Raw genomic sequence first — 26,410 nt, 5'->3', positions numbered from 1 at the left:
ACTGGTAAAAATTATGATAGCAGCTTTTGCTGCACTGTCTCTCAGGTTGCAGTCGATGACAAAATTTCAAGACGCACCGATTCACATGATTGGACTTGCGATAGCTTTTCAGGACCTGACATTTCAGTATCATGTACATTATCAGAAGTGTGTGAACCGGTGGAATTTTAAAAAAATGATTATTATTATATATTATTATTATTACACCCGAGGTACACCAACTCCATGCATTTGAAATAAGCGCCTTTTAGAAGGCCATCTTTTATATGAACAGTGAAACTAATTTCTGAAGAAGTTTCAAACTTTATCTCTACTGTCAATTTATGTGCTCCCTCTGGTGAGAGGATGGACAGTTAATTTTCAAGAGAATTTTTGTATTCATATGTTTTCAAAACTGAATTGTTTGTAGATTGTTTTTGGTGTTCTAAGGTTACTAGTACTTCTATCTCTTCCCACCTGCTTAATATTTTAGCCAATCAAAATTTTTTAATATTTAATTATCCAGTGGGATTTGGGGGTGTGTTCCCAGCTTCGGCCCAAAGAATTCTGGAACCTTCCTCTCCGCTATAAAAGCTGGGATCTTTTGGGCCATGTTGTCTTTCGATTGCTCCAGTCAAGAGGTTAAGAGTGTGTTCATAGAGGGGCAGGGGGGCTTGCCTTGTCCATCTCTGGAAGGCCCACCAGCTCAAGGTAATGGCAGACATCTTCTAATCATGTGATAGCCTCAGTAAGCTAGTTTGAGGGAAAGGTTTCAAAATTCTTTTGTATGGTAAAGTTCCACTATCTTATGTAAATTTTCAAACAGATTTATAGACCTTAGTTTGACTTAGGGAATAAAGAGTGTAAATCCTCCTTTAATTCTTATTGGACTTAGTATTAAGGTGACTTTGATATCGTAAACTTTGAAATTTATCTCTTTTTTCTGTAATTTAAATTTCCTCTCCATCTAGTCACCTCCGTAGTATAGCCTTAGCCTCTGTAACTTCAGGCCATAAGCCCACATAGGGTTTTAAGTATTTTCAAGTGAATTTCAAGGGAGTGCAAGTGTTTGCTGCCTAACATTTTGATTTCCAGCCAATAACTTTAACCTTTTCTTTTTCACTAAGGCCAGGTAGAATGGGCACTTATTGCCTCTGTTAACTATTCTTATCTAATTTCTTATTTAAATGTAATGTAGACTATCAAGCAAGTAAGCCAGTGGAATCTGGTTATATTTTTACCTAATGTAAAAGTTAAACCGTGCCTTTGAGAGGCTTGAAGCCTTGTAAATTTTGGAGAATAGTTTCCTAGGTGATAGTGTGGAGCAAAGACGCTCTTTCTAATGATGTAAATTTTGGAGCCCTGTCTCCTTACTTGTATTTGATTGGAGCGGTAGTGCTTTTTGGTAATAGTGTAATGTTTGAGCTACCTAGCTCACTTCCTTATTGTACCTGATTATGTTTTATTATTTAACAAAATTTAAATCTGAAAAGAGAAAAAAAGGCTAGAAATGTAATTTCAAGTTGTAGAGTTTTAAATTAAAATTTGATCTCGTCTCTATCCACCCATTCCTGCCGGCACCTTCTTATACCTCTGCGTTCCACAGAAACCCCGGAAAAATTATTATTGTTGTTATTGGGTACCTTATTTCAATGCGTTTCTAAGAAACGCTTTTCCTGTAATTGAGTTTTTGTCCATATAAATCGTATCGGATGTAATGCACATCCACTCGCTCATTGTCTAGAACACGGAGTGAAACTCGAGATGCAAGGTGGGAAGACCATGCATACCTGTTCCAAGGAACTACGCTACTGTATGTACAGTATTACCACCAGTAAGCCTAATACAAATCACTCGGAATAACTAAAGAATATCCGTAACCGACCAGCAAGTAACAGGATAGGAATATGAGTACTGCCACTAAACTCTTACAAAAGTATTGCTTGCTCCTGCGCAGAAGTGCACGCATAAAGTGAGCTGCTTTGCTTCCCAATACCTGTTAGCCAATCAGAAACTCCCTACCCTTCCCTTGGTTTCACTGAGACAGTTACTTGTGTATTAGGGTCTCCAGAGGAATATAATATTTCTGGAACAGCTTACTGTGATGGATTAGGATACAGTTTCATGTTATGATATGTAACTCCCATCTCTAATAACTACAGAGGATTATCGCTATTATCATCTGCATACAAGATTCTATTACAGTGCCTGCTAGATAGAGTACAGTCGCAACTGGAACACACGATAGGAGAATCCCAAGCAGGCTTGAGACCTGGAAGATCTTGTGCTGAACAGATACTCAATCTGAGATATCGTGCAATGCAAAGCAAAGAGATCGTTTGTTCTTTTGTAGACTTCAAGAAGGCTTACGATTCTGTAGACAGACAATCGCTGATACCAAGAACTAGAGGAGAGAGGCCTTGATGAGAAGACTACACCCCTCATCAAACAGACACTAAATCCAAAATCAAATTCATGGGGGAACTATCACACTCATTTGGAATTAGAATGGGAGTAAGACAAGGTGATGGTTTATCACCTGTTCTTTTCAACATAATACTGAACAAAGTGATCAGCGAATGGAAAAAGGAACTGAAGGCACAGGGACTTCACAAACTCATCAGGTTAGGAAGAAAGAACAAAGGAATAGATATCAGTTGTCTAGCATTTGCCGATGATTTAGCAATACTTGCAGATACCATAGAAACAGCAACAAAACAAATCAAAATTCTGAAAGAGATTGCTGGGAAAGTGGGACTACAGATTTCCTTCGAGAAAACACAATATCTATCGAACCTGAAAGACGCACCGGAGGAAATTACTACAAAGTATGGGAATATCAAGAGGGTTCACACATTTAAGTACCTCAGAGAGATGATACAGGCCAATGGGATGGAGAAATCAGCTTACGAGCCGAGAAGACAAAAGATGACCAGAGCATTCTGGAGGACTGGGAACATCTACAATAAATCATGTCTATCATGTAACACCAAAGTGAGACATTATAACACGGTCATCGAACCTGAAACCCTGTACGCATCTGAAACATTGGTCTCAAATTGGAAAGGTGAACCAGAAAACATCAGGAAACTGGAGAGAAGAATTGTCAGAAAAATTCTAGGACCCAAAAAGACACAAGAAGCGTACTGGTTGCGAAGGGAGACAGGAGACTGAGCAGATATCCAACATAGTACACGACATGATGAAACGTCGACTAAAGTGAATGCCAGACAGGCGACTGACTAAACAGATCTTGGAATACGCCAAAAGCATAAAGAACACAGTGTATCGCTGAAGTTAGAGAAGACTTGAAGGATGCTGGCATCACAGACTCGGACATATACTACAGACTGATATTCATACAAAAAGTGGAAAGTGGGCCGGGAGGTCAAGAAATTGAAGACTGGAACAAACTTGGTCTGAAGAAAGGAAGAAAGCACACAGTGAGAAGATGAAAGAAGTGTGGCACCTTAGGAAATCTCACATAAAGTAGACGCTTTACGTGGTCCATTAGTGGGCTATATGAATAAATGGGCAGACCCTCCGATGAGGGTGGGCAGCATCTGCCATGTGCAGGTAACTACGTGTTATTGTGGTGGAGGATAGTGTTACGTGGTGTGTGAGTTGCAGGGATGTTGGGGGTAGCACAAACACCCAGCCCGTGAACCACTGGAATTACCCGATGAAGGTTCAAATCCCCGACCCGGCCAGGAATTGAACCCGGGACCCTCTGAACCGAAGGCCAGTATGCTGACCATTCAGGCCAACGAGTTGGACATTACGTGATATAAGGACCATGTATTTAATGCCAGAACTGCATAATGTGTGCCATTGCTTAGGGTGGCTTCTTCATTGTCAATGTAAAAGAATGTTAATAGTAGCCTACCGCAAATGAAGTGTGAGTGCGCTATTAATTAAATTTTGATAAAAAATGTACCATCTCACCCTATCTCATTGCCTTTGCACTTTGGAATTAAGTGACATTTGGAAGAAGTACCACTGGCATAGGTTTGTTTCGGGTGGATCTGAGTTTGTCAGGAAGTGACCCATGCACTGTGATCTTGGAGTTGTGTCCTGTGGCACATATGAAATGAGACATGCAGACTGCAGCAACAAACTGCTGCAGATTCAAAGTACTACTGAGGTGCGCCTTCACAGCCAGTTTGTCTGGCATGACCTCTTCTGCTGCTATGACCGTTGGGAACCATGAGAGTAATGGATTACTCCTCTGCTTGTTTTGCTTTTGCGCCTAACACTGTGATGGTTCCATTGTAATTTCCTTCACTGAGAAAATCATCAACCTACCCATAGGTGCTCATCTGCCCAAAGCCGTTGGCTCCTTTAGGGGATCAAGTTATTTACCGCCGCCCGACACTTGGCGTTGAGTCGCTGGGTACGGTCTTACTCCGTTACCATAGCAGATTATCCTGCCAGACAGTAGCCAAGATTGTAACTCTCTCCTTACTTCTTTTTTGACTTGGTCCAATTTTTCTTCCCTGAATGCAAGCGTTTTTGAAGGCAGCATTTGAAAATTAAGACCAGGCTCGTCACAGTTGTAAATTTCATCCCCAGATGACCTACCTTTTCAGTTAGTCTGTGAAAAATTTTCCTTGAATTCATGAACATTTTCCAGTCAGCAGGTAGTTTTTGGCCACAAACGTTAACTCTGTGATGCTATAGCGCTTCTTCCACCTTTCAAGCCTGCCAACACTAGCAGGAAATCCAAGCTTCCCTTCTTGAAATTCCTCATAGAATTTGAGGACTTTCTCTTGCAAAGTAGGTCCTTTTTCCACTTTTTTTTTTTTTTTTTTCCCCTTACAATTTGTTTTACATTGCACTGACACAAATAGGTCTTACGGCAACGATGGGATAGGAATGGGAAGGAAGCGACTGTGGCCTTCATTAAGCTTCAGCCCTACCATTTGCCTGGTGTGAAAATGGGAAACCACAGAAAACTATCTTCAGGCCCACTGACAATGGGATTCGAACCCGCTATCTCCCAACTAAACGCACGGCCATCACGCTCGGTCCTTTTTTCCTTTGTTGCCTAAACTACAAATAATGCACCTCGATCACTTTCTCATATTTGCCACCTTTCATACTTATCCTTTCATTTAAACTATAAGTACAATCTCTATTCACATACCAAGACTCTATTTTGGACCTGTTCTTTTTCCACTCGATTATAGTGGTTTGTCCAACACCTAAATCCATGGCAGTTTTGGTAACCTTTCCCCTTTCCCCATTCTCTGTAGGGCATCCAATTTCATTTCCATTGTCATATGAATTTCTTTTCTTTTCTTCCTGTTCAAAATTTTCAATTACACAGGCAACCCAACAGAGCACTTGTAAGACTGGATGAAAACTGAGAAACTGTACCGACAGTGAACTCAAAGTTTAGCTTACAATAGGGAACAGTCTTCAGTCAGACCTCCTATTGGTTAACAACGTGAAGAATGTTAGTGTTGATTGACTGGGTTGTCTACCTTTCACCAGCAACTTCTGAAAGGACCAAATAGGGTGAATTGCAATTTTCACAAAAATAACAGAACCTGTCTCAATTTTCATTGCTATGAATGTCACAAAGGGAAAGGGATACAAATTGAATACCATAATAAATCTCTGAACAGAATGCAAAGCATGCAGATATTCAGATGTATAAATATGTACAGTATTGTAGATACAATAATATAGTACTGTAATTAAAGTGTACCATTGTAGTTTGCACTGTTTAGGCGATGTTAGAAGTTACAATATTACAGTCTAGCTATTAAGAGACCACATTATTTCAAAGATAATGTTCTGCTTGATCAGCAAAAATCATTTAGCAAGGGGAGAAGAAAAAATAGTGGTTGTCAAGTTGTAGAGCTATATGGAATATTGAGTTATTGGGAGATGAGTTAGTAGGATTCTACTGTATTATGTTTCTGATGAGTCCTGCTTTCTTGTTTTTCTTTAGGTGAACATGAAGCACGATCATTTTAGATGACAACCTGATGAATGGAGTGATCAAATAACGCTTACCGTACAGGTGCATGGGTGGCAACCATGCGACCCTAGTTGAGTGTGGCATAGTTTCCACTTGTGCCAATCTCCTCCCTTTAATCTTTCATATCTGACCTCCCTTGGTTAACTCTTGTTCTTTTCTGACCCTGGTGGGAAAACGTTTGCGAGGCATAGGGAATCTTCATTTTCACGCCCTTTGTGATCCTTGCCTCACTTTTGCCAGTACCCTCATTCTTTAAAGTGTTGAATCTCTTCCATTTTCATTCTAAATAGTGTTAACAGAGGATGGTTGCCCGGTTGGGCTTCCTATTAAAACAATATTCACCACCATACAGGTATAAGGTATTATGGCTAAGCATACCATGGGATATAATAGTGAATCACCACCTGAATGTAACTGTATTACCTGTTCTGTCAGTGACATTTTGAGACCAGTGGTGCTCCAGGTTACCCTGCTACGGAATGGAGTAGACCGTACAGCCAGTGACTCAACGCCGAGTGTTGGGCAGTGGAAAATAACCTGACACCCTAAAGGAGCCAAACGGCTTATGACGGAGGAGCTCCCTTAGGAGGGTGATGGTCCCTTAGTGGAGGAAATGCCACTAGAATCCATCAGGTATCGTCTGTACTTCATGTTAGGAGCGGCTACCAACAGCGTCTGTTCCCCATGTTAGGGGCGGCTGAGTCTACACCAGTGAAGAGAAGGGGAAATCACACTGGAATAAATTCCCAGGAAATCACTATGGCGAGAAATCAGAAAGAAATGGCCCCTAGTCCCGGGCAGCCCTTAAATGGGCAAGGGATGCTAAGAATCTCCTGGCTCAAGTTAGTGAATTTAAATAAGAATGGGGATTGGAACATCAGAAGTCTCTATGCAGCTGGCAAGCTTGACAATATTATCAAGGAAATGGTTAGATCAAAAACACCATTAATGGGAATTAGTGAAGTTCGGTGGCCTGGTGCAGGTAAATGTCATCATGATGATGGTACATTCTGTTACTCTGGTAGTGAAGATTATGAAAAAGATCATAAAAATGGAGTCGGAATCTTTATAAATTGTGAACTTATGAAGTATGTCAGTAACTTTGTACCAATTTCTAATCGAATCATGATATTACAACTTTCATGCTCATCTTTTAACATAAACATCTTGCAGATATATATGCACCAACAGCGGACAAAAAGTATGATGACGAAGTAGAAACGTTCTATGAACAACTTGGAACTGTTCTTAAAGACCTGAAGTACCGCAGTGGTACGTATAAGTTAGGAAATTTGTTTGGAAGGGTAATAGGGAGGTATATTCAGGGAAACGGGATGGCCTAGGGAGCGGTGATAAGGGAACTGGAAATCAAGTAGGGATGACATAAAATTGTTAGTGTTGAACTGTAGAAGTATTGTAAAGAAAGGAATAGAATTAAGTAATTTAATAGATATATATTTACCAGATATTGTAATAGGAGTTGAATCATGGCTGAGAAATGATATAATGGATGCAGAAATTTTCTCAAGGCACTGGAGTGTGTATCGTAGAGATAGGATAGGAATGGTGGGAGGGGGAGTGTTCATTCTGGTGAAAGAAGAATTTGTAAGCTACGAAAAAGTTAAAGATGAGACACATGAAATTCTAGGTGTAAGGCTCATTTCTCAAGATAATAGGCAACTTGATATATTTGGAATGTACAGATCGGGAAAGGGTAGCACTGACGCGGATTCGGAATTATTTGATAGGATAGTCAGCTATGTGGGAAACGACATGGAAAGAAATGTGATTGTAGCGGGAGATCTGAATTTGCCAGATGTCAATTGGGAAGGAAATGCGAACGACAGGAAGCATGACCAACAAATGGCAAATAAGTTAATATGGGAAGGACAGCTGATTCAGAAAGTGATGGAACCAACCAGAGGGAAAAATATCCTGGATGTCGTGCTGATAAAACCAGATGAGCTCTATAGGGAAACTGAAGTAATAGATGGTATTAGTGATCATGAAGCTGTTTTTGTCGTAGTTCAAAATAAATGTGATAGAAAGGAAGGTCTTAAAAGTAGGTCTGTTAGGCAGTATCATATGGCTGATGAGGCAATTTCTAAAAAGTAGCTATGGTCGGTGGAAAACGGTAAATAAAAATGTAAACAGACTCTGGGATGGGTTTAAAAAAATTGTTGAGGAATGCGAAAACAGGTTTGTACCTTTAAGGGTGGTAAGGAATGATAGAGACCCACCTTATTATAATAGAGAAATAAAGAGACTAAGAAGGAGGTGCAGACTGGAAAGAAATAGAGTTAGAAATGGCTGTGGAAGTAAGGAGAAATTGAATCTAGCAAAGAAGGCAGCTAAGGATAACATGATGGCAAGCGTAATTGGCAGTCATACAAATTTTAGTGAAAAATGGAAGGGTATGTATAGGTATTTTAAGGCAGAAACAGGTTCCAAGAAGGACATTCCAGGAATAATTAATGAACAAGGGGAGTGTGTATGTGAGGATCTTCAAAAGGCAGAAGTATTCAGTAAAGATTGTTGGTTATAAGGATGATGTTGAGATAGAGGAGGTGACTAAGGCCAAAGAAGTAATAAAATTTACATATGATAACAATGACATTTACAATAAGATACAAAAGTTGAAAACTAGAAAAGCGGCTGGAATTGATCAGATTTCTGGGGATATACTAAAGACAATGGGTTGGGATATAGTACCATATCTGAAGTACTTATTTGATTATTGTTTAGTCGGAGGAGCTATACCAGATGAATGGAGAGTTGCTATAGTAGCCCCTATGTATAAAGGAAAGGGTGATAGACATAAAGCTGAAAATAACAGGCCAGTAAGTTTGACATGCATTGTATGTAAGCTTTGGGAAGGCATTCTTTCTGATTATATTAGACATGTTTATGAAATTAATAACTGGTTCGATAGAAGGCAATTCGGTTTTAGGAAAGGTTATTCCACTGAAGCTCAACTTGTAGGATACCAGCAAGATATAGCAGATATCTTGGATTCTGGAGGTCAAATGGACTGTATCGCGATTGACCTGTCTAAAGCATTTGATAGGGTGGATCATGGGAGACTACTGGCAAAAATGAGTGCAATTGGACTAGACAAAAGAGTGACTGAATGGGTTGCTATATTTCTAGAAAATTGATCTCAGAGAATTACAGTAGAGTAGGTGCTTTACCTGACCCTGTAATAATTAAGAGGGGAATTCCTCAAAGCAGTATTATCGGACCTTTATGTTTTCTTATATATATAAATGATATGAGTAAAGGAGTGGAATCGGAGGTAAGGGTTTTTGCGGATGATGTTATTCTCTATAGAGTGATAAATAAGTTACAAGATTGTGAGCAACTGCAACGTGACCTCAAAAATGTTGTGAGATGGACAGCAGGCAATGGTATGTTGATAAACAGGGTTAAGTCAGGTTGTGAGTTTCACAAATAGGAAAAGTCCTCTCAGTTTTAATTACTGCGTTGATGGGGTGAAAGTTCCTTTTGGGGATCATTGTAGGTATCTAGATGTTAATATAAGGAAAGATCTTCATTGGGGTAATCACATAAATGGGATTGTAAATAAAGGGTACAGATCTCTGCACATGGTTCTGAGGGTGTTTAGGGGTAGTAGTAAGGATGTAAAGGAGAGGGCATATAAGTCTCTGGTAAGACCCCAACTAGAGTATGGTTCCAGTGTATGGGACCCTCACCAGGATTACCTGATTCAGGAACTGAAAAAAATCCAAAGAAAAGCAGCTCGATTTGTTCTGGGTGATTTCCGACAAAAGAGTAGCGTTACAAAAATGTTGCAATGTTTGGGTTGGGAAGAATTGAGAGAAAGAAGAAGAGCTGCTCGACTAAGTGGTATGTTCCGAGCTGTCAGCGGAGAGATGGCGTTGAATGACATTAGTAGACGGATAAGTCTGAATGGCGTTTATAAAAGTAGGAAAGATCACAATATGAAGATAAATTTTGAATTCAAGAGGACAAACTGGGGCAAATATTCATTTATAGGAAGGGGAGTTAGGGATTGGAATAACTTACCAAGGGAGATGTTCAATAAATTTCCAATTTCTTTGAAATCATTTAGGAAAAGGCTAGGAAAGCAACAGATAGGGAATCTGCCACCTGGGCGACTGCCCTAAATGCAGATCAGTATTGATTGATTGATTGATTGATTGAGGATGAAATAACTGTCATAATGGGCAATTTGAACACAAAAATTGGTCAAGGACTTCGTTCCGACTTGGTAGTTTAATTTGGGCTTGGTAAATGCAATGACCGGAGAGAAAAGCTGTACTTATTTTGTGTAGAACATCAAATGGTTCTCACCAATACATGGTTCAAACTTCCAAAACGTCATTTATACACATGGAAAGCTCCTAAAGATGATCCTCAGAATCCTGACTCAACGAGGAATCAAATTGATTACATTTTGATAAGTAAGTGTTTCAGAAATTCCATCAAAAGATTCGCAGCATATCCAGGTGCAGATATTTCCTCGGATCATAATCCATTGATAGCTAATGTAAACGTTCGTCTGAAAATCATGAATAAGCCTAGAAGGAGGGTACTAAATACCATTAATCTACAAAATTGTGAAACTCGGCAGAAAATTGCTCAGAATTTGAATAGGCATTTAAAAGAAATCAATACCAATAACTGTGAAACAGCAAATGATTTGTAGAATCAGTTTAAAAGTTGGGTAGAGGTACTTCTTCAAAACAAAGATCAAAAGATACATCCAATGAAGAAAAAAGAAAAGAATGAAGAAAAGAAATGACGTACTAATGGAACAACAAAGATTAGTAAAAAATGCTGCGGAGGAATACAAAAAATTACAATGCTACATAAGGAAAGAAATACGTGCTGCGAAAGAGAACTTGATGAAAGAACAATGTGTGGAAATGGAAATCTTTCAGTCTAAACATGATCTTTTCAATAAACATAAAAAATTAAAGGAAATAGCTGGCATGTGCAGAAAACGTAACCTTTCTGTACTGGTTGATGCCACAGACAGGCTTATTATTAATGAACAAGAAGTTTTAAATACTTAGGAAAATTATCTGATGGAAATTTTCTGTGATCAGAGAGGTGTGGAAACTAACCAACAAGCTAATTGTGAAGGCCCTGACATTCTTAAATCAGAAGTGCTATATGCTGTGAAAGTTTCAAAAAGCAAGAAATCACCAGGTCCAGATAACATCCCTGTAGAACTTCTTAAAATGATTGATGAAGACAATATCCAATTCTAGGTAAAGTTGTTCAGGACTATATATAATACTGGAGACATCCCATCTGACTGGCTGTTATCTACATTCATCACATTGCCAAAGAAGCAAAAGGCATGTAAGTGTAATGATTATAAGCTAATAAGCCTCATGAGCCACGCACTTTAAGTATTCCTTCGTGTAATACATAACAGAATCAAGACTAAGTGTGAACAAGACCTCAACGAAACACAGTTTGGGTTCAGAAATTCTTTTGATACAAGGGAAGCATTGTTTGCGCTAAATATCCTAATTCAGAACAGTCTAGATCAACAACAAGAAGTGTTTGCTTGTTTCATTGATTTTGAAAAGGCATTTGACAGAGTGCAACATTCAAAACTCGTAGAAGTCCTAAAGGATATAGGAGTTGACAGCAAAGATATCTGCATTATTGAAAATCTGTACTGGAGACAAAAGGCCGTTGTAATAGGAAATCAAATTACAAACAAGATAGCCATCCAAAGAGGAGTTAGACAAGGTTGTGTTTTATCTCCATTGTTATTCAACCATTACTTGGATAAAATTTTCAAAACAGCTTTAGAAAATCACCAATATGGAATAAAAGTAAATGGTGGCATAATTAACAACATAAGATATGCAGATGATACAGTCATCTTGTGTGACAATTTTGAAGGTCTCCAACTCCTGCTCACTAATATTAGTGCAGTAAGTGAGGACATGGGACTAAAAATAAATGTAAACAAGACCAAGTTCATGATCTTCATGAGACATGCCAATGCTGAGGCAATCTTACAACAACAACAAAATGAAATGGCGTATGGCTCTTAGTGCCGGGAGTGTCCGAGGACAAGTTCGGCTTGCCAGGTGCAGGTCTTTTAACTTGACGCCCGTAGGTGACCTGCACGTCGTGATGAGGATGAAATTATGAAGACAACATGTACACCCAGCCCCCGTGCCAGTGAAATTAACCAATATTGGTTAAAATTCCTGACCCTGCTGAGAATCAAACCCGGATCCCCTGTGACCAAAGGCCAGCACGCTAACCATTTAGCCGTAGAGCTGGAACTTACAACTGGACAGACAGATTGAGAGAGTAACCACTTTTAAATATCTGGGTGCCATTGTCACTGAACAACTTGGTCCTAAGAAAGAAGTGAGACAGAGGGTAGCAATAGCACAAAGAATATTTACAAAAATGAAATCTTTCTTTTGCAATGACTACTTAAATTTAAAACTTAGATAGAGGATGGTCAAGTGATGGTCAGCCTTGCTATTTGGTGTGGAAAAATGGACTCTCAAGAACATATCAGTGAAACGCTTGGAAGCCTTTGAAATGTGGATCCACCGTAGGATGCTGAGGATTTCGTGGGTTGTACAAATAACGAACCAAGAAGTACTCAGAAGGGCAAGAGCATTCGGGAACTCGTTCAAACATTAAAACACTGGAAGATCTCTTACCTTGGCCACATCCTTAGAAATGACTGTTACCTCATCTTACAGTGGATTGTACAAGGCAAAATACAGGGTCGAAGAGGTGTCGGGAGTAGGCGAACATCATGGCTTGGAAACATCAAAGAATGGACTGGAATTCACAGTGTTGAAAGACTTTTCCACCTAGCAAGAGATCGTACTGCATTCGCCACAGTGATTGCCAACGTCAGGGAGACCTGGTATGGTACTATGAAGAAGAATGTGCTCCAATGTTTGGAGGCCAACACCCAGGCCATCTTTCAGCAACATGCCTCCGTTAGAGACTCCATTGTGGCCTGATACACTGCCCTTGTCTATGACATGGTCAAATGAACAGGGCAACGTTAGAACTCTGCCAGCAAATGTTGATAACTTTGTCCATGAATGACAGATGCATGGATATCTCTTATCACGGTATCATTAAACTGTTGCTTGAATCATTTCTCAGATGAGTACATCGTATGATATGAATGTCATAATGATCTGTATTGACGGTTGTTATACATGGGTTGATTTTTTAATAGTGGCAACTATCTTTTATTTAGATACATAGCATACTTACAACGTTAGGTGTTTTGTAATCACCACTGTTGTGCAGCGCTCATTTCCAGTGATGTGGAAGCCGCTGGATGCCGTTGAGAGCGCCTGATCTCTAGGGGTTGCAAACAGAGCGGTGGGAGGCCTGGAGAATGTAATCCACTGTACGGAAACGGACTCCTCAAAGTGGTGCTCCCATTTTAGAGATGTGATCATAGTCGCAGGGGCTGAGATCTGGAAATAAGGAGGGTGATAAAGCACTTCCCAGCCCCAGCGATTGAACAACTCAGTCACAGCTCCTGTTGCATGCTGCCTTGCATTGTCATGCAGAATGATGGGTGGGTTATTTAAGAAGCATCCTAGTTTTCTTCGTAGAGCTGCTACCAGGTTCGTTTGCATAAATGCACAGTAATACTCCGCATTAATGGTACGTCCTTGGGGAATGGTATGCTTTATGATATCACCATCATAGTCGTAGGCAACAATCAGCATGGCCTTCACATTGGTTCCGATCAGCCGAACCATTACTTTTCATGGTGACCTGTTATGACGCCACTCGTTGGCTTGGCGTTTCACTGCGGTTCATAAGCTCTGGCCGAGGTCTCGTCAGTAATGATTATCCGCTATAAGAAGGCCTCACCTTCGCGTTCATAGCACTCCAAGTGTGTACTAGCTGCATCATATCGTAGCCATTTTTTATGTTCGGTCAAATAATGTGGAACCCATTTGGAAGCAATTTTCTGCATTCCCAACCGCTTATTCAGGCTTCACAGAACAGTCGAAGCGCCAGCCCTGTATCGCTGGCCAATTCACAAATTGTGGTATTCCGATCCGCCAATACTAATGCGTTCACATTCTGCATCCACTGTGCAGAAGCAGCCATTTAGTTGTCCATCTTTGAAGGCTTTGACCCATCATGCTACAGTACGGTAAGGTAAAGCACTTTAACTGCAAGCCTCTTGCAATCCTTCGTAACACTGCCTTGCATTGAGACCTCTAACGCATTCAACTTTCAGCCAGCTTCTCTGATCTTGCTTCAAAATCATTACAGCTGTACTCCACGAGCACATGCTCAAAACTGCATTCTTGTTGTTGTCACTTTACACGTGCATGTCGTATGGAGAGCGAGTTAATTTACGCTGAGGGAGGGTGGGTATCTAAGCTACCTTAGGTATACATTATGTTGCCCGGCTACGTTTTACGGCATTGTTACAGCATAGTTGCCACTATTAAAAACTCGACCCATGTCTGTGTCTACCTGTTCAATACATAAATATTGATGTCAAATATAATAGTGTTTTTGTAAAAATCGGATATATTCTCAGTAGGACATTAATTCATGATATAGTTTCAACCTTGCTTGGGTCATCTTCTGCCATTACATAGTCAAAATTGACACTTTAAAAACATTGAAACATACAAAACATCTGTTTTAATGAGAATATAACAGATTTTTAAGAAATATACATTAATATTTGCGTAATGAATAAGTGGACTTATTTTACGTATCAGATGAGTACAGTCGCTCAGAAATAAATGAGCACATAGTATTGTACAAGTTTCTTGCTGACACACTTGTCTCATAAACTACTGAACCTATAGATATAATGTTGTGGGTATCCACAGGGCTTGTATCTGCATGAATGCAAGCTCACAGCTATATGTCCTGAACTGCATGGCTGTCTCACTCTGCACTTATTAATTTATTTTGGCATGTTGTACATATGACAGTAAAATATTATATTTTCAGTACTGGATAATTAACATATGCTGTGAAAACCAGACATAGTAACCATTGACTAAGGTTGTGCTTTGAATTATACTATACAGCAAATTATGTACACCTTAGTAATATCAGTATTGTTAGAGCCATAATAGTGACTGAAAAATCAGTGAAAGGTATAGTTTTACTCTTGGTTTTTTCTGACGGACAAATACATTTATAAAATGTGTATCCACTATGGGGTGGCACTGATATAGGTATTTTTTTAGTTATCTCAGTTTGCTAATTAATATACTTTTGGACTCCTACATAATAAAGCTTCTAAACAGTAATGGACCAAAAGAAATGTTAATGGCAGAAGAACCCAAAGTCAAGGATCCAAATTCTAACCATCAGGTAAGTATGAGATTAAAGGGATTGTCATGTCAGTGGAGAATCACAAGGCAGTGGGGGAAGATTCTCTTGCTGCAGAATTTTTGAAGATGGTGAACAATTATTTGAAGCCGTAGAGAAGTTATTTCACAAAATATGGTCTGAAGAGAGGATCCCACCTGAATGGCAGTTGGCCCTGATACATCTGTTACACACAAAAAAGTAACAGGACTTATGTGGTACCAACAACGTAAGGCAAGCTGATATAAGTACCAACATAGTTGGAGATGTGTGGGATCTGGTAAATGCAGCACAGGTGAAGTTTAAGAAAGCGGAGATTGTTATTAGTGGAATACTGTGTAGAAGGGATACTGACTGGAGGGTGATTGGGGGTTTAAATGAGACTATCGAGTGGGTATGTGGGAAACTGGGAGTGAAATTTCTAGATCTTAATGGGTGGGTAGGAGATACGGATCTGCGCTCAGATGGCCTTCATATAAACCACAGTGGTACATATAAGTTAGGAAATTTGTTTGGAAGGGTAATAGGGAGGTACATTCAGGGAAACGGGATGCCTAGGGAGCGGTGGTAAGGGAATAGGGAACTGGAAATCAAGTAGGGATGACATAAAATTGTTAGTGTTGAACTGTAGAAGTATTGTAAGGAAAGGAATAGAATTAAGTAATTTAATAGATATATATTTACCAGATATTGTAATAGGAGTTGAATCATGGCTGAGAAATGATATAATGGATGCAGAAATTTTCTCAAGGCACTGGAGTGTGTATCGTAGAGATAGGATAGGAATGGTGGGAGGGGAGTGTTCATTCTGGTGAAAGAAGAATTTGTAAGCTACGAAAAAGTTAAAGATGAGACACATGAAATTCTAGGTGTAAGGCTCATTTCTCAAGATAATAGGCAACTTGATATATTTGGAGTGTACAGATCGGGAAAGGGTAGCACTGATGCGGATTCGGAATTATTTGATAGGATAGTCAGCTATGTGGGAAACGACGTGGAAAGAAATGTGATTGTAGCGGGAGATCTGAATTTGCCAGATGTCAGTTGGGAAGGAAATGCGAACGACGGGAAGCATGACCCAACAAATGGCAAATAAGTTAATATGGGAAGGACAGCTGATTCAGAAAGTGATGGAACCAACCAGAGGGAAAAATATCCTGGATGTCGTGCTGATAAAACCAGATGAGCTCTATAGGGAAACTGAAGTAATAGATGGTATTAGTGATCATGAAGCTGTTTTTGTCGTAGTTAAAAATAAATGTGATAGAAAGGAAGGTCTTAAAAGTAGGACTGTTAGGCAGTATCATATGGCTGATGAGGCAATTTCTAAAAAGTAACTATGGTCGGTGGAAAACGGTAAATAAAAATGTAAACAGACTCTGGGATGGGTTTAAAGAAATTGTTGAGGAATGCGAAAACAGGTTTGTACCTTTAAGGGTGGTAAGGAATGATAAAGACCCACCTTATTATAATAGAGAAATAAAGAGATTAAGAAGGAGGTGCAGACTGGAAAGAAATAGAGTTAGAAATGGCTGTGGAAGTAAGGAGAAATTGAATCTAGCAAAGAAGGCAGCTAAGGATAACATGATGGCAAGCATAATTGGCAGTCATACAAATTTTAGTGAAAAATGGAAGGGTATGTATAGGTATTTTAAGGCAGAAACAGGTTCCAAGAAGGACATTCCAGGAATAATTAATGAACAAGGGGAGTGTGTATGTGATGATCTTCAAAAGGCAGAAGTATTCAGTCAGCAGTATGTAAAGATTGTTGGTTATAAGGATGATGTTGAGATAGAGGAGGTGACTAAGGCCTAAGAAGTAATAAAATTTACATATGATAACAATGACATTTACAAAAAGATACAAAAGTTGAAAACTAGAAAAGCAGCTGGAATTGATCAGATTTCTGGGGATATACTAAAGACAATGGGTTGGGATATAGTACCATATCTGAAGTATTTATTTGATTATTGTTTAGTCGGAGGAGCTATACCAGATGAATGGAGAGTTGCTATAGTAGCCCCTGTATATAAAGGAAAGGGTGATAGACATAAAGCTGAAAATAACAGGCCAGTAAGTTTGACATGCATTGTATGTAAGCTTTGGGAAGGCATTCTTTCTGATTATATTAGACAAGTTTGTGAAATTAATAACTGGTTCAATAGAAGGCAATTCAGTTTTAGGAAAGGTTATTCCACTGAAGCTCAACTTGTAGGATACCAGCAAGATATAGCAGATATCTTGGATTCAGGAGGTCAAATGGACTGTATCGCGATTGACCTGTCTAAATCATTTGATAGGGTGGATCATGGGAGACTACCGGCAAAAATGAGTGCAATTGGACTAGACAAAAAGAGTGACTGAATAGGTTGCTATATTTCTAGAAAATAGATCTCAGAGAATTAGAGTAGGTGAAGCTTTATCTGACCCTGTAATAATTAAGAGGGGAATTCCTCAAGGCAGTATTATCGGACCTTTATGTTTTCTTATATATATAAATGATATGAGTAAAGGAGTGGAATCGGAGGTAAGGGTTTTTGCGGATGATGTTATTCTCTATAGAGTGATAAATAAGTTACAAGATTGTGAGCAACTGCAACGTGACCTCAAAAATGTTGTGAGATGGACAGCAGGCAATGGTATGTTGATAAACAGGGTTAAAAGTCAGGTTGTGAGTTTCACAAATAGGAAAAGTCCTCTCATTTTTAATTACTGCGTTGATGGGGTGAAAGTTCCTTTTGGGGATCATTGTAAGTATCTAGGTGTTAATATAAGGAAAGATCTTCACTGGGGTAATCACATAAATGAGATTGTAAATAAAGGGTACAGATCTCTGCACATGGTTATGAGGGTGTTTAGGGGTTGTAGTAAGGATGTAAAGGAGAGGGCATATAAGTCTCTGGTAAGACCCCAACTAGAGTATGGTTCCAGTGTATGGGACCCTCACCAGGATTACCTGATTCGATCCAAAGAAAAGCAGCTCGATTTGTTCTGGGTGATTTCCGACAAAATAGTAGCGTTACAAAAATGTTGCAATGTTTGGGTTGGGAAGAATTGAGAGAAAGAAGAAGAGCTGCTCGACTAAGTGGTATGTGGAAATTCTAAGTTCCCATGAAGGGAATTAGATTCTTTTCCACCAATAGAGCATATCAAAAATCAGATCAAAAATTAGATGGATGGCTTTTCCGGCGTTTGCTCTATTAACCAGCGTTTCGTCTTAGGTCTGACACTAGACTCTTCAGAGTGGGATGTGTCAGACCCTACCCACTGACGCTGGGGTGTATGCAGGTGAACTTATCAGAAGCTTATTTATGAAGCACAGTCTGATAACTGCTACGGGAGATAAAACTCCACAATGGAATTAATGCCCGCCTAGCAATTCCAAATGGAAATTCTAAGTTCCCATGAAGGGAATTAGATTCTTTTCCACCAATAGAGCATATCAGACTGTGCTTCATAAATAAGCTTCTGATAAGTTCACCTGCATACACCCCAGCGTCAGTGGGTAGGGTCTGACACATCCCACTCTGAAGAGTCTAGTGTCAGACCTAAGACGAAACGCTGGTTAATAGAGCAAACGCCGGAAAAGCCATCCATCTAATTTTTGATCTAAGTGGTATGTTCCGAGCTGTCAGGGGAGAGTTGGCGTGGAATGACATTAGTAGACGAATAAGTTTGAATGGCGTTTATAAAAGTAGGAAAGATCACAATATGAAGATAAAGTTGGAATTCAAGAGGACAAACTGGGGCAAATATTCATTTATAGGAAGGGGAGTTAGGGATTGGAATAACTTACCAAGAGAGATGTTCAATAAATTTCCATTTTCTTTGAAATCATTTAGGAAAAGGCTAGGAAAGCAACAGCTAGGGAATCTGCCACCTGGGTGACTGCCCTAAATGCAGATCAGGATTGATTGATTGATTGATTGATTGATTGATTGATTGATTGATTGATTGATTGATTGATTGATTGATTGATTGAACAATTACAGAGGCGCTTCACTGTTGTCGGTAGCTTATAAGATCCTATCCAAAGTGTTGCAAAATAGAATTGAACAACAAATTGACAAAGAAATTGGAGAATATCAGCCAGGTTTCACAAACACAAGATCATGTGCTGAACAGATCTTGAATTTGAGAAACATAATCAGGAACAAAACGATCCAGAACAAGAATTATGTTGTGGTACTTGTAGATTTTAAGAAGGCCTGTGGTTCTAATAACAGAGAGACTCTAATGAGGATCTTGGAAGAGTTTGGTGTGGACGCTGTATTATGGAACTTGATTGAATAGACCATAACTAACACTGTGTTAAAAGTGAAGTTCATAGGGGAAACCTCAGATTGCTTCGAAATTAAGACAGGAGTTAATCAAGGGGATGGGTTTTATCAACAATGCACTTCAACTGTGTGTTGGTAAAGGTCATTAGAGAATGGGAAGTACAACTATGAGCTATAGAGAGAAAGAAAGAAAGAGAGAGAGAGAGAGAGAGAGAGAGAGAGAGAAAAACAATTCAGGGTTGCAGATGACCTGGCTGTTTTTGCAAATACTATCGAATCAACAAGTAGAAGAATCAATATTCTTTGTGCAGTAACTATGAAGATGGGCCTGCAGATCTCCGTAGCAAAAACTAAATTTATGACAAACATCAACCAGCTCCAAAAATCATGAACACGGAGAGGGGAGGGAAGATATCAAAAGTCAAGAACTTCAAATATCTTGGTGAGATAAACCAGTGTAATAGCTTAGAACAAGAGGGCAATCAAGGCAAGAATCGGGAAGATGGAATTAATGTACTAGTTAACGAAAGATGTGTAACGAAATGAAATGGCGTATGGCTTTTAGTGCCGGGAGTGTCCGAAGACAAGTTCGGCTCGCCAGATGCAAGTCTTCTGATTTGACACCTGTACGCGACCTGCTCGTCGTGATGAGGATGAAATGATGATGAAGACGACACAAACACCCAGCCCCGTGTCAGCGAAATTAACCAATTATGGTTAAAATTCCCGACCCTGCATGCTAACCATTTAGCCATGGAGTGTGTACAACAAGTAATCACTAAGTCTGACAACAAAACTAAGGCACTATAATCCTGTGATCGAGCCAGAAGGGTAATATGCTGCTGAGACCTCAGATTTAACAAGTAGAGGATTAAAAACTTTTTAACTCTCTAGGCCTTTTCAATCGTGAAATTACCAGCATTTCGCCCCTCATCAGTTGGATTACTACACCTTTCCAAGACTGGCAGCTAGTGTGCCATTGAGACACCACTACAAGCCTCCTGTGTAGGACAATGCAGTGATATAAAAGCTAATGGCAGCCGTTTATACAAGTGGAGGCACGTTTCCCCGAGTGCACAGTCACTGCATTATCCTACATTCGAGGCTTGTAGTTAGCCCATTGCTACACTGGGCTGAAACGCTGGTAATTTCACGATTGAAAAGGCCTAAAGAGCTTAATTGATTGTAACATTTGCAATCAATGAAATTAAATTAAGGTTTCATTCTGGGAACATAATTTTTGATAAGTTGAGGATTGCTGGAGTAACTTGTGAAGAAAGAAAGAAAGATTCTAAGGAAGATTCTGGGTCCTAGATATGTTGGACAACGATGGAGATTAAGACCTAGCAAAGAGACTAAAAGAATTATAGAGTCGATGAAGAAGAGACGAATACGATTTTATGGTCATATCCCATGTACGAATCAAGAAAGGTTGACTCAAAAGCTCCTTACACATTTCGAAGGAGAAAATATTTTTCCTAGGTGGTTTAGGAGATACATACTGATATGGAGAGAATGGGCATTAGTCAGGAAGACATTCAAAACAGGAACCACTTCTTACAATTAGTTTCAGACTTTGGGAGCTTCCGATTAGAAGTAGAAATCTTCAAAAGTGGTCTTATCAGAGGAAATAAAGGAGAAGGTAAGCAAACGAATGAAGCTGTATTGGCTGAAGATCAAAGCCAGTGGAGAGAAAAGATAATCCAGGATGCAGTAGTTGTTATTCTGTGGTCCTTAGTGGCCAAAATTGAATAGAAGAAGAAAATTGTGTTATGAATGTTATTTGTTGTACCATTACTGCATCGTAAGTAAGTAAAAAATTTGTTTATTCATGGCAAAGTTAGGGCTCAAGGCCCTCTCTTACACTTAACCAGAACATAAAAATTATTACAAGTGATAAATATCATTTTAAATCTGTATTGATGGTATTTGATTGAAATAATAACAATAAGTTAATTTATTAATTTGTCCACCTAATCAATACAATAAATCTTGTCTTTGTTGAATTACCTTGGCATGTAAATTAAAATGGTACATGTTTCGCCCTACATATAGGCATCATGAGCCATGGGTTTAACCTTGAAATAAAATCAGGCACCTGATTTACATATAAATAAGATAAAACTAATTTATTAAAAGCCTTGAAGAGACTTAAAAGAAAATTAACATATGGTAAAAGACTAGTACAATGTTGGTTTTAAAGACAATGCTATGAGTGAGAAATTTATAATTGAGGAAAGTATTTACAATAGTAACATTGAAAGGCTGTTAATATGAGTAAAATGAATAAATCAACAGTTTTGTTATAGACAAGTAATAAAATTGCTGTAAAATGATGTTGACCGACTAGCGGTTGGAACTAGATAATAATGAGAATGACGATCGGAATCGTATTTTTAAAACATAATGTTGAATAAAATAAAGTTGAGAGATCGTCGAGAGACCTGTGATAATTTGTTTACGTAAGTTAAAAAAGTCAATAGCATATGGTGATGTTGTGGTTCATATTGATGAAGTATGAGGGTGTCATTGAAGGTTAATATACAATGTTTATATTGGACCTCTGTGGACCATCTCATTTGATATGATGTTATAACGTTGTTGGGAATATGGGTTTGTTGACAAGCTGGTCGAAAAGGCAATGTGACAGTAGAATGTAGCTAATGTGTTAAATGTTGAATCAGAAGTAAAATCATTTGACGATGGTAGGGTAACTTGTTATGTTATGAGCTCTTGGAATTACAAATTTATTCATTCAGGACAAATGTTTCAGGTTCCCTATGGGAACCAATATCTATATCATGACCATGGGTTGCGACGGAGTTACTGGCCCACCATATTTATGTTCCTTGGATAGAGGGAGTCCCAGTATTATAAACCCCCCCCCGGAACTGGGCTGCCCGTTGGTCTGCGGGTTAATTTTCCGGGATGTTCGAACCAGCTCTGTCAACCACCTTGGGATGTGCCCTCTAGAGGTTAACAGGCTCTCCCAATTTAACAGTGTTATAATTGATCACACTTTACAAAGGTAATTAAGAAAGGTATTTGAATACTGTTAGGAAGAAGTATCAGGTTTAGAAAGGGTTGTGGCAGTTGCATTGCTGTTGAGGGTAAACTAGTGATTTTATTATTAAAAATCAAAAGGCACCTTAATTGGTCTGAAAAATGAGAAGCTCAAGAGATGATTGCATTTAAGGGAATTAAGTATATGTTACAATCTTCAAAAAAATAGATTTCTCAAAAAAGAAATTAAAAATATATAGCCCTGTTGTAACAGTACATTCTGGTGAAAGAATTTTATAAATACTGGCATTAGGTTTGAAGTTATGAATTGAAAAAGCAAGATCTTGGTGCTGGTGCCTGTCTGAGAAAACTTTATTGCTTCCTTTTCTTTTTTTTTTATGATTTGCTTTACATTGCAACGACACAGGTCTTACGGTGAAGATGGGTTAGGAAAAGGTTAGGAGTGGGAAGGATGCGGCCATGGCCTTAATTAAGGTACAGCTCCAGCATTTGCCTTGTGTGAAAATGGGAAGCCACAGAAAACCATCTTCAAGGCTGCTGCCAGTAGAGTTTGAATCCACTATCTCGTGATTGCAAGCTGACAGCTGTGACCCAAACTGTGCAACCACTGGATCAGTAAGGCTCATTTCTGCAGACTGCATTTTTCAAATCTGTTTTCCTCATAACATGTAAACTATGTGGTATACCTTGATTATATTTTCCCTCTGTATTCTTTGGTATAATGTCTAGGAAACTGACCAGAATCATGAGCCTAGGGTTGATAGTTTGGACAAAAATTAACTCTATGAAAAAATTGACTAAAATTAAAGCATCACAAAATTACTAAATTTTGGAAATAATTTCTGGAAGTGGTCACTTTTTTTATCTGTGACTTTAAACAGAACAATCGAAGCAGAATATTAATGTATTAATAAATGGTCCAGCTATGTATGTTGAACTGTGTAAGCAGACTAACTTTTTAATAATTATTATCGTGAGTTTGATAATGCCTGTGTCAGTTCAGAAAAAATATGATTCTATTGTAAACAATGGCAGCTAGACCACGTATGTATGGACAAATTCTTTCACAAGGAAATCCACAATATTAAAGTTCTAAGAGGAACGGACACTGTTTTTTTTTTTTTTTTTTGCGAGGGGCTTTACGTCGCACCGACACAAGGACACTGGTTTAGATCATTACTTAATCAAAATCAAGATTAAATTTACTGCATTAAGAAAAGGACAAAATAGAGTTGGAGAGAAAAGGACATATGACCCTCATCAGTTAATCCAGAATACCCAGTATCAGCAAAGGACAGGAACTACAAGACTAAGATGACCTAATACCAATTCTTAAACAGAATGCAGAAGATCTAGCTCCATTAAACCCAAGAAAAAGACTTGCCTGGTGGACCTCTGATTGTGTTAGAATGCATGAAGAAAGACATCAAGCTTGTTTGAAATTTCAAACCCACAAAACAGAAGAAAATGCCAGTAACCTCAAGAATGTCAGAAAAGAATTCACCCAAATTATTAGAAGAATTAAGAGAAAATATTAAAAAGTTTTAATAAAATCTATTGAGAAAAATTATTACAAAACAAATTCTAGAAATTATAACAAAGCCTTTGGTGAAAAATTGCAAAAAATACAACCGCCCCCCCCCCCCCCCCCTACTATTGTTGAAAAATAAGGATGGAAAAATAGCACATAACAATAAGGAAAACGCAGAAATCATGGCGGAAGCATTTAACAAGCTCTTGAACAGTGAAGTGATGAACCTGAAAAGCTCTTATTGATACACATACCCCGATAAAAACTAAGCCAAAAATATAAACCCACCTACAGCAAAAGAAGTTTAAACAGTGCTTAAGGAAATGAAGAACTACAAAGCGTGTGGAGAAGATTTTTTTTTTTTTTTGAGATGTGGAAATACACTGGCAGTGCGACTCAGGCATCCCTCCATATGATATTACAAAAGATTTTGTTATCAGAAAAATTCCCAGAACAATGGACAACAGCAGTAAAATTAATCCAATTCATAAGAAAGGTGAAAGAAGTAATCCAGACAACTATAGAGGTATTTCCATCCTTGACTGAAGGTATAAGATTTTCTTCAAGATACTATATAATCCGATCAAAGAACTACTTGATCAAGAGTTAGGTGAATACCAGGGAGGCTTCAGACCTTGGAAAAGCTGCTCTGAATAAATAATAACTTTGAAGCTAGTCATGGCATATTACAGAAAACGAAACAAACCCTTTCAGTAACGTTTATATTTTTCAAAAATATTTACGGTTCCATCCACAGACCATCATTATTAAAAAATTTAAGACATTTCGGACTTCACCCAAAGCTAATGAAATTGGTTGAACTTACTCTAACTAATACAATTTCTAAAATTAAGTTCAGAGGAGAACTTTCTTGGTAACAACTGATTTAAGATAGGGTGACGGATTGTCACCTCTTCCTTTTGACTGTGCACTAGAGTACGTTATGAGGGAATGGTACAAGAACAACTCGAAAAATATAAAAATTGGAACCCAGAAGGATAACATACATTTGAACTGTGTAGGATTTGCTGATGATCTAGCTCTTCAATGATATTCAGGAAACAAAACAACAAATATAATCTTTACACAAAATATTGGTTTGAAAATTTCATTTGAAGAAACAGAAATTATGCATGCAAAATTAAGCTTGGAGACTAAGAAATAAAAATTGTAGAAAAAATTAAAAATTTAGGTGGAATAATCACATATAACCTGAACAAGAAACCAGCATGACAAAATAGAATAGATAAACATCATGTTACCAAGAAGACATATAATAAAAAGTGTCTCTCAATAGCATCCAAATTGAAATACTACAAAACAGTTGCCCAGCCACAAATTACATATGCATGTGAAACATTATTCAAAACAACAAACAGTTGCAATAGATAGAGTACTCAAAGGAGAATAGTGTGAACCTGTTTAAATATACATTATCAAGTAAACAGAGTCAGGAGACTAGCTTCCAATGAAACAGTTTATAAAGAAATAGAACATGCGACTAGCACAATGAAAAGGAAATGAATATCATTCTTAGGGCATCTAATATGGTCACCAGAAAATAGAATCAGTACTAAAATAGAAAAATTATGGAAGAATAAGAATAACATTAGATGTGTCACAGAACTTAAAGAAGACATGTGAGAGTTACATATTAAAATAGAAGATTGAAAATACGAAACAAATACACTCAAGATATTGAAAAATAAACACACTAGACTACAGATGAAAATCAACAAATATAGAATAGGAAGAGTGCTTTCAGAAGCAGAAAGAAAATTGCGTTCAGAAAGGATGAAACAATATTGGGCTGACAAAAAGACTATAAACCTCTATAAACCCGACATGCACTATTTTTCGTTTAAAAAGCTTTATTGCTTTACATGTTGTAGGGGTCGAGATATTTTTTAAAAAAGACCAATTTATGAAGGTTGTAAAATATATCAATCCTTGTAAGGGACTAAATTGTAAGGTCACTAACCGTAAAAAATATACATGATAACCTGCAACCTGTTGTTCAGACTATGTAGAATTAAATGTTATTTTTCTCTTACAGTTAAAATCATCCTTTCAACATGAGACTGGTTATCCTGGAAACTTCAGACAAAGTGTCAGAATGGGCTGCCAAATATGTGATGAAGAGAATAAATGACTTCAAACCAGGGCCCAACAAATATTTCACCCTGGGTCTTCCAACAGGTAAATCTGTAATAATGTTACATTTATGGTTTGCTTTAGCTGCCTTTGTTT

At 38.3% G+C, this 26,410-nt stretch overlaps 1 protein-coding gene across 5 annotated transcripts in view; it reads left to right on the top strand.

Moving 5' to 3' along the window:
• Positions 1-26,410, top strand: part of Oscillin (glucosamine-6-phosphate isomerase Oscillin) — a 229,630-nt gene that overhangs the window by 30,781 nt on the left and 172,439 nt on the right. For all 5 annotated transcript variants that reach the window (XM_067142661.2, XM_067142658.2, XM_068226590.1 and 2 more), the window contains exon 2: positions 26,217-26,359. In XM_067142661.2, the coding sequence (XP_066998762.2) occupies positions 26,236-26,359 (124 nt within the window). In that variant the 5' untranslated portion in view covers positions 26,217-26,235. The remainder of the gene's footprint in view (positions 1-26,216; positions 26,360-26,410) is intronic.

The sequence above is a fragment of the Anabrus simplex genome, chromosome 3 (genome assembly GCF_040414725.1).
Source record: "Anabrus simplex isolate iqAnaSimp1 chromosome 3, ASM4041472v1, whole genome shotgun sequence".
Lineage (NCBI taxonomy): Eukaryota > Metazoa > Arthropoda > Insecta > Orthoptera > Tettigoniidae > Anabrus > Anabrus simplex.
The sequence above is the reverse complement of the archived record's forward strand: the minus strand, read 5'-3'. Positions and strand labels throughout refer to the sequence as shown.